Genomic DNA, 16,377 nt, shown 5'->3' with positions numbered 1-16,377 from the left:
CAGGCTCTGTAGATTACTATATATAGCCAGCAATGCTTATAGGTAGGCAGGCATCAAGTATATACAGAAGATTAATACTGAGTAAGTCTCTAAGATAGTTGCATCACAGCACAAGTCGTTATCAACAGCCAGGAGAGGGGCCATGCTTGTCAGCGGCTGTGCAATGATCAGAAAGCATCACCAGATGCAGAACCCACAGTGAGATTGTTTATTTTTTAAACTATCACTCATAAGGGTCTCTGTGCACAAGCTTATAAGTTTGACCTGGACAGTTTCTGTGTTCTGACACTGGAAAATACTGGTGAAGGGACGTCGTGAGCACCTGAAGGTGTAGACTGAGTTTGCAGATGTCTCCTCAGAATGTGAGTAACAGCACAAAACCAGAACTCATGTCTAGCCTTACAATGAGCAGTACCTGTTATGTGCATTTGCAGAATAAATAGCTAAGAGAACAAATTGAGCACTTGTTTTGAGGGCAAAGACAAGAGAATGTGCAGTCCCTTCCCATCTAGAGTGATTTTAGGAATTGTTGTTTATGTGAAATTGTTATTGTTGTTATTTGAAGGGGACCTGCAGGAAGTCTGGTGAAGGATTGTTTAGAAGGATTTGTAGATATAGGATGAGGGGCAATGGTTTTAAACTGGAGCAGGGTAGATTTAGGTTTGACATAAGGAAGAAGTTCTTTACAATGAGAGTGATAAAACACTGGAACAGGTTGCCCAGAGATGTGATTGAGGTTCCATCCCTGGAGACATTCAAGATCAGACTCAGTGTGGCCCCGGACAGCCTGATCTAGTTGGAGGTGTCCCTGCTCACCGCAGGGGAGTTGGACAAGATAACATTTGAGGGTCACCTTAATTTATGACTGTAGGAACCTACAGAGTCTGAATAAAATGCGAACTAGGAATGTTCTTTCTAACATCTGGAATCTTTCTTCACTCTTTTTTTTTTTCTTCCCCCAGTTACTTGGTCAGTCACCTAAAAGTTTACAGGTTTTTATTTTCCTGGGTCATCTACAAATGCTGTGGTAATAGTCAGAAGTGCAAGCCTTATAAGGAAAGATACTATCATGCCAAGAAATCAGTCCCCATTGTACCAGACTACATTCATCTCCTTGCAAAATGCTAAGTAGCAGAGTTTGGAGATGCATTTCTTTTAAGGTAACATACTAATGAAGATCTTAAGTTATCTGTTGACCACCAAACTCAATTTCTATACTGACATTTTTACACAGCACATGAAAAAGCACTCCTTTTCCATGAAACAAAAGTGCAGAGCCCTGCACATGCAGGAATAGCTCACCTAGAGTGAAAGATGTGATGCATTTGTGCCTGCATAATTGTGGAATTTGTTAACTGAAGACCAGGGGGTTTGTCGCTCTGTAAGGATGACTGATTATTAAAGTTTGTACTTCCCAGACTCTGAAGAGCTGTTGGATGATCTGTCAGATACATCTAAACCTTCCACTGAGTGCAACATGAGTGCTGTTTTCTTGGCATGCCTGGCAGATCCTTTCAATTAATTGTGGAGTATTGACTTCTGGAGGTTTGCACTCCCAGCACAACAGCCAATGAAGTAATCCAAAGCACGCTCAAAACTTGACCCCAGCCTGAGGTTCTTTGATGTTATGACCAAAGCAAACTTGCTATGGGAGCAAAACACTAACATTCCCCTTCAATATTATGTATGTGCTTCAGTTCTCTTAGTGTAAAGAAGCAGATGCTGTGTTTTGCAGTCATCTAAGGATCTTAAAGGGCTCTTGGTGTAGTCAGACTGCTTTTCTCTAAAATCAATTGCTTTCATAATGGCACTTGTCTAGGCATAAGAAGCCAAGTTCTATCCAAAGAGTTCTCAATTTGCCAGGCAAATATCAAAGTTTTAATGGAAAGTAGAATTTGCCCTTAGCTATTTATTGGTTACATTAGTAATCAGAATTCAATATTTATGAAGTGATATCAATACTCTTGAAATATCATGCTGACATTTTCTCTGGAAACACAGTCTGCTACTCCAGGCAGCTATTTCAAAATCAATATGTCCCTGGAAGACAAGTGCTTTTTTAGTGCTCCACATTTATCAAACAAAATATTTCGCATAGCATAGTACATTCACAGAACTAGACAGTTTTATTGGAAGAAAACTTTAACTGATACTATTTCCTTTGATTTTGACCCCAGACACCTAGCAGCAGTGACATCACCTAGCAGAATAAATAATAGCAGAAGGGTCCAGCAGAGCAAACCCCACCACCGTGCTCAGCACTGAATGTCCACATATTACTGGAGAGGAAGCACTGCTACTCAGGGTCAGGGGTGAGCACTGCTACTCAGTGAGGTCAGGGTTGACCTCATTGCCCTCTACAACTACCTGAAAGGTGGTTGTAGCCAGGAAGGGGTTGGTCTCTTCTCCCAGGCAACCAGCACCAGAACAAGGGGACACAGTCTCAAGCTGCACCAGGGGAAGTTTAGGCTCGAGGTGAGGAGAAAGTTCTTCACTGAGAGAGTCATTAGTCATTGGAATGGGCTGCCCAGGGAGGTGGGGGAGTCACCATCCCTGGAGGTGTTCAAGAGGAGATTGGACGTGGCGCTTGGTGCCATGGTCTAGTCATGAGGTTTGTGGTGTCAGGTTGGACTCAATGATCCTTGAGGTCTCTTCCAACCTTGGCAATACTGTGATACTGTGATACTCAGAGACAAGTAGGGGGTTAAGGATTACAAACTTAGGAACACTGGTCTCGGGCTGATAGGGAAGAGAGGAGCAGCAGAGGCCCCATACACAGTGCTGCCATCCCTAGACCCCATTGTCTTACAGTGCTTCTGTGCCAATTATTGCTACCTAAACACAGAATTATTGCTACCTAAACACAGAAACCCAGGTCTTTCTCTTACAGAACCCAAGCAGACTTCCTGACCAGATATATCAAGACTTTTCCACAGAGCCTGGTTTCAAATTTAACCTGCTTTCCAGTAGTGTAAGCTCACTATCCCCTGCACCCTCCCTACAGCAGAGCTGAAGAAGCAAGCTTCACAGCTTCTGTTTTCAGTTATGTTAACCTTTCCCCCAGATATCTAAATACTTAATTTTTTAAGGGGGGGGAGGGGGGAGTGAATTGAGTCATAAAATGATATATCACAGCACTATCTTGCTGAGTAGTTTCCTGAGATTTATTGGCGTGAGGTTACAAGAGCCTACTGGTAGCAACTCCTCTTTCTCTCTAGGTCTATCTCAGCTCCTAATTCTAAATCAGCAGCCAAAGGAAATGTCATTCCTTGGCACATCATTGCAAATAGCCTGGGATGTCTGTGATCAGCTGCTGCAACATCCTGTTTTCAGACAGTGTTTTAAGGTACAGAAGCCTGAATTAGCCTGAGTTCTTTCACAGAGTTTTAATGACACTTGGTCAGAGCACCTCTTTGAGTCCTCTCACAAAGTAAGTGTCACCAACTCAGTGAAACGTTACAAAGGTGATTCCAAAGTGCAGCACTCAGGAACAGTTCAGCCTTTGTCAGACTTAAAAGGGACATTCACAGCAAAAAAGCCAAGTATCAACGTGAAGTGCCTGAACTACAGGGCTGATTACATCAGCCTAAAGAACAGTGAAGAGGGCTGCTAAAAGAATTGCTACAGACCAGGGACTGCTGTAACACCCTCAAAATTCAGTGGGAGCCTCGCTGTGGATTTCAGTGAAAGAAGAAGAACGATCTTATCTGTACATATTTGCTTAACATTTTAAAATCAGAGAGTGTCCAAAAGTCCACTGAGGCACCCAACTATGTAGAAGGCGACCATTAGTAGCAATCTATGTTTTCAGCTGTTATCATTTATCAGCTATATGACTGATTTAATTATTTAATGAGAGTCCAACATTCATTCAATCCGGTCCCTACTTGGGAGAGAACAGCAAAATATAATCAGAATAAATCTAAATCACTCCATGAGCACAGTAGAAAACCAGATAGGTTCTAGCAACCAGGCCTAATACACTGAGCTCCCTTTAATATTTATGTCTTCTTTGAGCACGTTCTTTGAACACAATCACATTTTAAAGGGCAAATATCTGCACCTCCACATATATGTAGGTAACTAGACCCTAAATGACCTGCTTAGCATCTGTAAGAAGTTTCTTTTTGATGGAATGTCTGGAAAATGCTTACCAGGCTTCCCCTAAATATATGTTTTAATGAATTATTTTGGTAAAATTCTTGCACAATCCAAAAATACAAATAGAAAACCAGTAGTCAAACATGAAGATTTCATAAGGCAAGAATTGTATTCTATAGTTATCAAAAACTTTTGTAATCCTTCTCACCAGTTAGGAAGCCTTGCATTCCCTCGGTGATTCTTTTCTTGAGGGAAATATCACAGGATCTTGGGATGTTAGGGGTTGGAAGGGAACTCAGGAGATCATTTAGTCCAGTCCTACATTTCCAACTCCATGCATTTCCCCATTTCTTTACACACACTTCACTTCCTATAAAATATACTCTGTTGTGTCGTCTCTCAATTCTAAACAGGAAGGAGACAGAAGACTCAGGCACTGCCCTAAGGTCTACCTCGTCTAATGGGCAGAGAACAGATCACTCACCATCACACATCAGATTAGTCATCAGACCCACCGCTACATCTTAGGCTTTTCTGGTTGTTCCTGGGGTCACTCTGCTTCCATGCTGCCAATAAAATAGCAGCCTGGGTGTCACCATACAGGCAAAGAGAACAGTCTTCGCAACAGGTCTTCCTCTCTCCAGTATTATCACAAACGTTCACCAAAAAAACCCCAGACCCTACCGTAAGAACGGATGCACTCATTCCTTTCAGCCTTAAATGTCCTGACAGGGCTGACTAGAAAGATGGGTCAGCAAAGCTTGGAAACAGTGGAAATCTATTGAAAAGCAAAAGGGGGAAGGTTTTGCCAGGGCACATATTATTCATGGATCCTGCTCACATTGTGTCAAAGCGTACATCCTAACTTACAGTGAGCTGGAAGGACTGCAAACAGAAACAAAGCCTCTTATGGGAACAAAGCCTCTTACAAGCTGAGGAAGTTGAGGGGTTGGCTGCTTTGATTAATTTGCTTTGTTACATTTCTAGATGATTAACTTATTTTCTTGTAGCTCTCACTTTCAGACTCACTGCATATAGCAATTTTGGCTTCTATACTTTCTCTTGTCATTTACTGGCTCATCAGAGACAGTTGCAGAGTGAGAAACGTGAATGGAAAGCATGTTTTCATAACAAGCTGTGACACTGAACTTGGAACCTCACTGGCTAAATGGCTTGACAAAAGGGGATTTTGTGTCATTGCTGCATGTGCCACAGAAAAAGGAGGCCAAGAGCTACGGTCCTGCTCTTCACTTTCACTGAAGACAGTGAACCTGAACTTAGCTGACTCAAACAGCATTGCTAGGGCTGTGGTGTTTGTGAATGAAGAGACAGCTGGCAAGGGTAAGTGGCAAGGTAATTTTCCAGAAAAATTATTCAGTGTAACAAAATGTTGTCTAGATTAAAGTTCTGGTGCCTCTCCACTGTCCAGAGGCACATTTTGTCTTACAGATGAAACACATTCACTCTTCAGGTCTGTAATTTCTCAGTTCAAAGATCTGCTTTCCAGCAATGTTTTTTTCCCCTTAACTTTCACCAACAAAAATTTAAAATCTGGTTGTTTAGTCTGTTAACACAAAACCATTCCCAGGTGTGCTTTTCTTTTTGGTGCAGTTGAAGAATCTCAGTAGGGGAGGTGCTAAATGGTACCAGAAGTGACTTTCTTGACGATAAAACAAGCCCACCCAATTTAAAATGGCTGGTGCAGGGCTTCTTCAGTCCTCCTCTATTAAGCAGAGGAGTGTTTTGCATGGCTAAGTTGAACTTTTGCGATTGTACTGACTGTAATGGTTATCATTTGCCCTTCCAGCCCATTTTCTAGGAGCTTTGTATAGGTAACTCTCCTTACTGCTATCATACACCTCTGAGCGCTTGTCTGAAAGAGTTTGTCCTTCAATGCCTACAAGTGGAGTTAGGAAACAAGGCTCAAGTGTTGCTTTTGTCAAAGTGATTAAAAGGATCTGTGTGGTAAATGCACTCAGTGCATGGGAATACATGTTTTTTCCTCAGCATTGATAGCTCAGATTAGACATTAAGGGCCACCAAAGCAGACCACAGCACTGCAACTACCAGCTGTAACAGGCAGTTATACCAAATATTCCGTAGGCTTGTTAATTAACTAGCTGAAACATCAAAGCACATATCTTCTACCAGAGGGACTTTTCCCCCAAAACTTGTAAAATACTGTTGGCCTCATCTTGAGGGTTTCAGACCATTCTTGAATGCCGTGATTAAGACCAAAGACAACTAGTGCTTACCTCCTCTGGCAGACCTCTGCTTGCAGCTTGTGGAAAGTCATATGCTCTTGATCAGGGCAGCCACTGCTAGTGCTGTCACCTCCGTCCAAGAAACTCCTTATGGAGGCTGAGTGCTGGACTTTTGGCCTCTCCCTTCAGGCACAGGCTGTCCTCAGCAAACTCTTGGAAACGTCACTATTTATCTTAAGTTCCTCAAGCAATTTATAAGGTAGTAAAGCAGTATGATCAATACATAGGGTTAAGCTAATATTTTTAGAAGCATTGACTAATATCTGCATGTCTTGTTCAGACCTTTAGACCCCAAACCAGTAAAATAAATTGCTACTTTTATGTAGATTAGCTGATTCTCACAAGAATGTAAATGCATATTAGGAGTCCACATACTTGAGTGGATCAGGATAATGAAGTCCAGTATGGTGGCCCGTATCTCAGAGCAAAATTGTTTTCCTTTAATATTTTATTCACACTTTCTTAGAGTCATTGCCTAAAGCCTTCAGCAAAGTTGGCAGATGTACAGAGTAGATCATACAAACAAATTCAGACAACTGTATTCATCTCACTTTAGTTTTTGCAGACTGTGTGCTTAGTTCTCCATGCTGCACATGAACCTTCAGAATAAGATATTGCCACATACTGAAATAAATGGTTTTGTAATCCACCTAGGTCTTTTTGGCTTGGTGAATCATGCTGAAGGAGCAGCACCTGTAGCACCGACTGACTGGCTAACCATTGAAGACTTCCACTCAGTGCTAGATGTTAGTCTGCTGGGACTGATTGAAATCACACTCAAGCTTCTGCCACTTCTGAAAAAAGCAGAGGGAAGAGTAGTCAGTCTCATTAACACCAAAGGCCTCATGGCTTTTGTAGGAGGTGGCTACGGACTGTCCACATGGGGCATGGAAGCTTTCTCTGACACCTTACGGTGAGTACCTAGAAATACATGCATGAGGCCAAGAACAGATTCCAGATTTGCTGAAAAGGGGGGACTGTTTGTCTCTCTCATTTTCTCTCTAGAAATCATTACTAAACAGGGAAACAAAAATAAGAGGATGTTGGTCACTGGCTTGGGATTTCAATTTCTAGTACTTTGAACAGATCCCCCAGGAAACTGTACCGGGAAAAAGATTTCATAGCCTGGAAAAATGGCAAGCATGCAGTTGTCAGGGATGTGAATCCACTGTGTAGACAAAAGTAAATGTACAGTACAGCCTGATCAGACACACAGAGTTTCCTGGGCAAGTTGAACTTAGTTGTACTTGCACCTTTACAACTCATTTTATTTCACCCTAATGCTCTACAATTAGAGCTGGGCAATTCCAGGCAGCAACCACATTACCAAAGGTACTTGTAACTTGAGAAGGCTAAGGCCTAGGCCCAGCAAGTCAAGTCTTCACAAAGACTAGGCAAGCTAGTTACAAATATTATGGATAGTTACATAAAGTAAGTATATGCCCTAACATAATACAATATAAACTGATGGCTAATATACACATGGTCCATTCCTTGGCACACTTTGGAACACAGCTGCCTCAATCTCTTGAGCTGCCCAGCAAAGCAAAGAGGCTGTTTTCATCCCAAAGGAGTTGTGCTGCAATTCAAAATTACATAGAGGGAAACACACTACCAGAAAACACACTAATCTTTATTGCACTAACGTTTAATTAGCTAATCATAGCCATTAAACCATGCAATGCAGTATAAAGCTCCAATCCAAATGAAATTTTTTGCTTACTTTTACTTTTTTCCAGGCACTTTAATAATCTGTTCCTGCTGAAAGCTGAAATGATGCAATAGTATTTGAAACGGTCAAAAGTTTCATTTGTTAATATATGGCTAAGATGCAGTTTGGTGCCACATCCTTTGCATCAGTCTAACAGGAACCATACAGAAAGCTGTGAATGTCCCTAGCACTGCTTTTCTTCCTGAGTTAATTGCTTTTTGTGTTTTCAGAGGACAGGTACACTGCTATAAAGTTAATTTCAACATCTCAGAATCATCCTGACATACAAAGATAAGAATCAAAGTCTCATCTTATATTGCCATTATTGGGTGGTCAGGGATGACTGTTGGGGTTTTGTCTTCTAGGATAGAGATGCAGCATTTTGGAGTGAAAGTAAGCATTGTTGAGCACAGTTTCTTTAGAGCAGGAATTGTTAATTCAGATGTCAATGAGAAATACCTCTTAAGACTTTGGAACAGACTGACTTCTGAGACCAGAGACTCCTATGGAGAAAAATACATTGTTGAATGTAAGTAGAAAAATGACTGTATGAAAGCTCAGGGGGGATATTATCAAGATGTATAAACACCCGAGGCAAGACTGTAAATACAACAGAACCAGGATCTTCTCATTAGTGCCCAGGGACAAGACCCAAGGCAGGTGGCACACACTGAAACACAGGATATCCATCGCTGTTATGGACTATGTGTAAATTAGTTGAGGGATGTGCTCTTAGTTCCCATATGAGATTGATGAGAAGTGATATCATGCTGCCATCCTTGGTCCCTCCAAATTTACAGGAAGAATGCGCAAGAGGAATGGATTGCTATGACCATATGCTAAGTTTAAGGATTACTGATACCTGAAAAGTTGTGCTGTGTCATGCTGAACTTATATTTGGGAATACCTAACTCACAACATGGGCCAGGGAGGTTTCTGTTTTCTGGGCTCTTGGGTGTTCTGCAGCCTTTCTGGTCTCTGCTCTACTGTAGCCATACTGCTTTCAGCCAGTAGTTTAAAGGAAGCCTGAAGCTGTAGCCAAACCTTTCAACATAAAGGATCCTTTCACTGAGAAAGTTGCATACAAATGCTTTTAGGTTTATTTTCTTCTTTGCAGATATAAAAGCTCAAAGATCATCAGTGAAAAGACTGTGTGACTCTGATATTTCTAAGGTCATGAAATGTGTGGAACATGCCCTGATAGCAAAATACCCCAGGATACGATACAGAGCTGGATGGGATGCAAAGGTCTTTTGGCTGTTTCTCTCCTACGCTCCAAGCTGTTTATCTGACATGCTGCTGCACATGATGTTTCCAGCTCCAGCAGCTAGTGGGAGATCAGTTCCTGGAGTTCTAATTAACATTTAGTATTAAACCAGTACTGGCTCCATGGAAATAAATATTAATCCTGTCAAACCCAGACATCCTTTTCTTTGCCAGTTACAGGCTGCTTAAATTCTTGTCAGAAGACACTTTCTCCACCCTCCAACATTCTTTAATGGATGCACTTGATCTCCCTTAACCAAACTAGCAGTAGTTTGGTACACACTGCGAAGGAAGTAAAGGCCTGAGCCATATCAGAGACAGGAATTACTTTAGGAGTGCTCCACAGAGGAGCGGAGCACACTGGGCATTGATGAGTATGAGCTTGGAACACCAATCCTGTGATTAACACATGAATAGCAGGTGGTTTGTCCAAGACTCATTGATTAAAGAACAAAGAATATTGTGGGCACAAGGAGTACTGTGCTTACTTCTCCCATCATATGCATTTTGACTATGAGCCAATTGCTTTATCTCATAGATATAATGGCCTAAATAAGCCTTTTTTCAGCTCTGCCTGCATGGTGATGATGATCTCTTGAATTGGGAAGCCTCTCAGTGTTCTTCTTTGAAGCAATGAGACCTTTTACCAACAGGTCATTGGATGAGTCAAGTTTGAGTTTGCCCTGCACAGCAATTGGACTGTATGCCATACAGCTCTTCCTTTGAGTAGGGATACCTCTCAATAAGAAATATTGGTTGTTTGGATTAAATAAGTAAGCTTTAAATAGAATTAACCACTTAGAGCTATAATGTTGTTGATCTGGTATCTTGTTTGCTTAGCTTTACTTACTTAGCATAAGCAGCTAGATTTGCTGAAGCCTTAGACCACAAGCCATGAAGTTTCACCTTGGTTTACTAAACATGTGGCTACTTAAGCAAAACATGGACTGTCAACCAGAAGATAAGGAAGCTACAACTGTCAACAGCTGTTGCAACTAGACAAGCTAATGGCCTGCCTGAAGACAGTGAAGGAATCCAGTAAGCAGTCATAAAGTCTCAAACTGGAATCACTATTAGACCAAAGGGCAGTTGGAAGACGTGAAGAGTACTTGAGGGACATGTGAATAGTCTGTATGGGTATCATGGCCCAGAGATCTCTTTGTTTGAGGCCCCTTCCCCTCCAGAGGTACCTAGGTCAAGCTGATTCTGATAGTGTACCACTCTAATAAATTATTTATTTTTATGAGGTTCAATGCCTGAATTACTTGGGGAAACCTATCGGACGACGGAGATTGGAATCAATACAGCTGACCAATATGATCGAGTATCGACCCTTTATTGTTCCAGTATTGCAGGCCTATGGCACAGGCCTAGGGTGCGAATATAGCACAATAAAGTAAAGCAAGAAGAAGAAGGGATAGGACAGGCAGATGTAGCAAGGGAACTGCTACAACTTACATAAACTCAGAGTGCCTTGCTGGCATGGACTCATTGGTTCCCTATGAGTGACCACACATCACACTATTATAGATTATTGGTTCAACTACTGATGATGACACGCGAGGTTTGTTGATGCAGGTGCATGTCCTGTTGTCCCAAGATAACTTGCTGTGTTTATAGCTACCAGTGCCTTAGTTTAGTTACATGCTGCAAGACAGCACTGTTTTGGTACACTGCTAGCTGGCTCTGCACTTATGCTGAGCATGGCCTACCACCATGTCAGGCTCTAGGCCTGCACTGCCAGATTGCTCACACTGCTCGTCGCTGGCATTGCCACAGAAACCTAGGGTTCAAACTTCAGGGTGAGCTAACACCAGACATCTGCACTGACAGCACTTCTTTAATACCAAGTTTTGAGATCATTTTCTTGAAACTAAGAGATGTTTCTTATCCATGTCAGAGACCACTTATTTGCAATAGATCCTTGGTAAGTGACTGACAGCATGCTGAATGAATGACTAATGAAACCTATATAGCTAATTCATTAGCTGTAAACCTTTGACCAAGTCTGGGACTAAGTCCAGATCCAGCCACACTTAGACTTCTCTCTGAAAAGGAGTTTATAAAGAAAGTTTATAAAGGGGTTCCATTCAGGACCTCAAAACTCAACAAGAGCTTTTCCTTAACATTTGTATGACATAGACTGGACATAAACTGTTGACCAAATCTGAGGCTAAGATTGGACCTAGCCACTCCTAAACTCCATCAGGAGATTGGAAAACATGGGGGTCCAGTGGGAGCATCTCAACTTTTTGGCATCCTCTGAGTAAATCATTCCAAATAAATTCTAACTCAATTTTCCTTTCTGTGTTTCTTCCATGTAAGCAAGTGAGCCTTGCCATGAAACTGGTCAGTTTATCCTAACATTATTTTTGTGAATACCCTTGATGGTAATTCTTTAAGTGATCTAAAACACTCACCTGTGACAAACTGACATAGTGGGCAGGATCCTCAATCAGGATCCATAACATTCCCCACCCCTCCTTACCTGGAATTTCCAAGTTTGCAGATAGGCTTGTAAATCCAGCATGTTTTTTAAGGTAATTTTTTATGCTCAGAAATGATACCTGTACAGAATTTGCATCCATAAAATAGTCAAAGCTAGTTAATACTACTCACCCAATAAAATAATTTTAAATAAGAAAAATTAAATCACTAAAAGAATCAGTTTTTCAAGTAAATTTCATCAACATATAGGCTGCTAGCTAGTGAACTTTAAACAGTGGCCTTTCAGAAGATCTATCTTACATGTGCACCTTCCAAGATGTACTTAGTCATCTGTTTCATGGGTGGTTTGCTAATGGTCATATTCAGCTGACTTCACATGGCTAATCTTCACAAGCTTCTGAATACAAGACATGAAATAAAATAATAAGAAAGCCTAGATATAGAAACATATTCCAAAAAATTACAGCTGCAGTATTTAATCACACCTGATCATCTGAGTATTCAAATGTGTAGAGATAAAACACAAGCTATTTTACAGATACAGAATTACAGGGGAAATCAAAACCACACTGTAGTCTGTTACTATGCAAAAAGAGTATCCAAGCTTATATTTTAACTTTCAGCCTAATATATTAGCATAATTAATGAGGAAAATGTTAAAAAAATATGCATTCACATTTCTTTCTTCATCAGTGTGCTTTGCAAGTTAAAAGGATGATTACTTCACTCACTAGATGAAACATGTATGCTATAGCAAATTTGTTCATCTGTACAAAGAGCATATTCGGAATGGCAAAATATTAGTTGAGGTTACTGTGCCTTTTGTACACTATTTCTATCTGTTGGCCAGAGGCTCACAAACTGGTGTTCCTAGAGAGATTAAAATTGGAGGGGTAAAGGTTTTATTTGCTCAAGAGCTGTGCTGGAGATTAATCATTAATGAGTAATTGAATTAAGCTTACAAAAATACCCTGTGCAGGTCGGAACTCCAAATGTAAGAAAGGGAGTTTCACCACTCTCTGTGTGTGTCTGTGTGTACACACATGCACTAAAGGGACAGAAATTCTTTAGTAACCTCTTAGTATTGCACTGACGTTCTGTTCTCTGGCAAATGTCTTAAAGAATAAATTTATTTTACTTCATTTCATGATAAATACTTGCAGAGATACAGTTCTCTATCTGGCCAGACAGCTGTAAAGAAAATGTACATGAAAAAATACTTTAATTCATAAATAAACTAACAAATAAATAATGATTAATTTAGCAGCCCTATAGTGGCAGATCACAGAAAGGTGCCAAAATCTCTAAATATCAACCTTCTTTGAAACAGAATGAATCCAGAATTCAGGAATCCAAGCAGGGAATGTCCTCAGGAAGGAAAAAAAATACAAGTGAGAAAAAAGTTAGGAATAAAATCTAAAGCTTCTGTTGAACAAATTAAATTTTACATAACCAGAAGGGTCCATTGTGGTATGCAAGGAGGAGGCCCAGTTGAATCTTAGGAATCCTTCATCATCAGGTACATCAAACAATCAAACCTACATACTACCTGTCTATGCGGTATCCCAGAGATGGTTTTCTTCCGCATCTGAAAAGTTAAAATGTTATAGGAGGGGAAAAATGTATCTCTGATACATGGCTGTCATATTAGCAGTTTTCCCCCAAACTGCTTCTAAATCTTTCTGTTGATAAAGACTATTCACAAAACTGATGCTACGTTTTCTCATGGTATGCAATCTGAACTGAGTCTTGTCAAAATGTTACCCCTGCCTTTTTTGTTTAAGAAACACTGGGAACACTTAAGAAGAGCAACCTGCTGTTCAAAGAATTCCTTCCTACAAGATAACGTATGTTGTGTCAAAATTCTGATTTCTACATTCAAGCACTCAGATATGAAAGTTAATTGAATTAAGGTTTTATAGACGTATGCTCATGCCACCCTGATAGTCAGTCTCTTAAAATCAACTATAGGAGTTTGCTGTTTTAAGGGATGGTTTATTTAATGGGGCAGTTGTCACACTTACAGTGATAAAATGTCAGTGATGTTGTATCAAGAACTTTAGACAGTTGTGTGAAGCAACAATCACTATTCTTATTTGACTTTATCTAAAGCACTGTTGTTTTCACCTCAATGCACTGAAGTCTCCACAACTGAATAAAGTACATAGAGCCTTGACACAAATTATGAAATAAGGATGTGGTAAAATAATACATTTATTAGATTTATTCAGCAGCATCATTTTCCAGTTGTCTTTTCTAATCAAAGTATGTTACAAATTAATTATAAGCATTCTAATTAGAAATAGTATGTATTTTGAGAACTCAGGTATAAAGCAATCAAGTAGCAGAAGTCTCAATGATTATAACTTTAGGAATCTTTATATCAGTAGCTAGCAAGGAATGCTGAACAGCATGGCCATGCAGTGGTACTCAGAGTTTCCTCAAATGGTTGACATTGTGGAAACAACCTTGACTAATTAATAGAAAAACTAACAAGATATGTAGGATATTCAGATGAAAGGTTATAGATATAACCAGACAACTACAAAGACTGCATTAGTAGAAACTGTTTCCCTTTCTATTAATGTTCACCTTAGGAAATAAATAGTCAATAAAATTAATTTTTCACATTAAAAACCCTGAATAATTTCTTAAATGAAGCAATACCTTTTGTATTTTGCTGTTTGGAAATGAGCTGTTACAGAAATCTAGCTACTTCATTTAACAGTACAAATTACCTCCAGAGTCTCCAGCCAAGAACAAAGTGGTTCCAGTGACAAGCAAGAGAAAATCTCATTAAATACTTGTGGCACTAAAATCTAAATCTATCAGAATGTTTAAAAAAACACTGTTGATGAGACGGTGTTAATTGCAACCTAGAGGAAAAGTATGAGCCTTATGGATTGATAGGAAATTGTTTTATCTCAGGCAGTTAAAATATTGGAAGAAAAACATTTTGCACAAGTAACTATTCAGCATAATAATGCTGCATTGACTCCTTCATCATTTAATTCAAGATAGAGAGACATTCATTTTTACATACAGTAGCATATAAAATGGGTTGTAAAGACGCCCAGAGCACCAGTGGAAGTTTTAAAAGGTGCTGTTATAAATATATACTCTAAAGATCCTGTATATCAGTAACATTCCTTTATTTGCCTTGTTTCTTTTTTTTTTTTTTTCTTCTTTTTAGGTTAAGCATTTACATAATGAATTTATCCCTAAACATACAACCAATTCCAGACAGATTTCTACTAGCAACACCACTGAACAAGATAATCTTTCCAAAATTTACAAATGTACAATATATTTATAACATTACTTTCGGACAACTTCAGTGCAAAGATATACATATAGTACATCATGATAGTTGTTCATAAAAATAGAAATTGGCATTTGTCAAAAAACAAGGCATAGCTCCTTAGCCATTGGCTAAGAGGTGTATATTTCTTTATAAAGCATTTGAATGTGAACCTTACTTTTCTGTTTATAAAAAGTGTATGTGCAAATGGATGTGTCTAATTTTCCCTAAATCAGTTACCTAGTTATACCACAGAGTCCTCTTTAACAAGATTGGCGGTGTCTTTAAATGTGTCCTCTGTTGCTGTGTAAGCTAATGGTTGGTCTCTCTTCAGTGTAATCTTGGGAGGTGGTGAAGGAGAAGGAGCAGGGACGTTTTCTGTGTCCTGTTGTTGTTCCTTCTCCATCTGAAACAATAACCATAAAATTCAATTTACATTCTAATGTACAAAACATTAGAACATCAGAATTAATATTTTGCTAAAGTCAGCTATTGTGGTATAAGTTATTTCTGCAAATCACCACCTGCAACAAAATTAAATGCTAATTTCAACTCAGATGGTACAGCTGAGTAAATAAATACACTACTACAAACTTACTCCACACACAGGGACTGCTATTTTAATGCTTAATGTCAGGAGTATCTTGATATGTCTATATGCACATACATCAATGTATGTAACTTTGATGCTACCACTGTTTGTAAATAGTTGCATTGATGAGCATTGGGGAAATTAATTCCTGGTTTCCTGAGCTTTCTCTCTCACCTTGTTCAAACATTAGAAATCTAAATTCTTCATGAAAGGCAGCTAGTTTGTCATGTGAATGTGGGACTTATATAAACTATCCAGAAATCTTAATCCGTAAGATAAAAATGGTTAGAATTACTGGCTGAAGTTGGTAGAACTCCAAACCTTCACACTCAAGTCAGGGCACAATTCCTCCAGAATGCACACCACCTACTTGGATGCCATCTTAAAAGAATTGTCTCATCCAACTGTATGGATCAAAAACATAGGGCTGGTATAGAACAGGGGTGCAGTGCACTGAGAGATTAAATTTTTGTACAACACTGAAGCCAAAACTGAGAGAGTAGCAATACATACTTCACTGAAGCCAAAACTGAGAGAGTAGCAATACATACTTCACTCATAGTGATGTACAATAGCCTCCCATTTGCATTGGGTCCCTAAGGTGGGCCAGAATGCACCAGCAATCTGAAATCAGCAACTGAGATTTCAGATCAGGAGCAGTGCACAGTGATTGATCTGGGGAAGTACAGATGTG

General features: G+C 39.7%; 2 protein-coding genes across 2 annotated transcripts in view; one reads left to right on the top strand and one right to left on the bottom strand.

Annotated features, from left to right (window-relative positions):
• Positions 1-341: 341 nt before the first annotated feature.
• Positions 342-9,658, top strand: DHRS9 (dehydrogenase/reductase 9). Its single transcript, XM_054168537.1, has 5 exons — positions 342-362; positions 5,112-5,442; positions 7,020-7,278; positions 8,442-8,605; positions 9,194-9,658. The coding sequence occupies exons 1-5, from the start codon at positions 348-350 to the stop codon at positions 9,442-9,444; spliced, it is 1,020 nt and encodes a 339-aa protein (XP_054024512.1). The 5' UTR covers positions 342-347; the 3' UTR covers positions 9,445-9,658.
• Positions 9,659-13,787: 4,129 nt separating this feature from the next.
• The window catches only part of LRP2 (LDL receptor related protein 2), a 122,398-nt gene continuing 119,808 nt past the window's right edge, over positions 13,788-16,377 (bottom strand). The window contains exon 79 of the mRNA XM_054174800.1: positions 13,788-15,497. Within this exon, the coding sequence (XP_054030775.1) occupies positions 15,336-15,497 (162 nt within the window). The 3' untranslated portion in view covers positions 13,788-15,335. The remainder of the gene's footprint in view (positions 15,498-16,377) is intronic.

The sequence above is a fragment of the Dryobates pubescens genome, chromosome 2 (genome assembly GCF_014839835.1).
Source record: "Dryobates pubescens isolate bDryPub1 chromosome 2, bDryPub1.pri, whole genome shotgun sequence".
Lineage (NCBI taxonomy): Eukaryota > Metazoa > Chordata > Aves > Piciformes > Picidae > Dryobates > Dryobates pubescens.
This window is presented reverse-complemented; position numbering and strand designations above follow the sequence as displayed.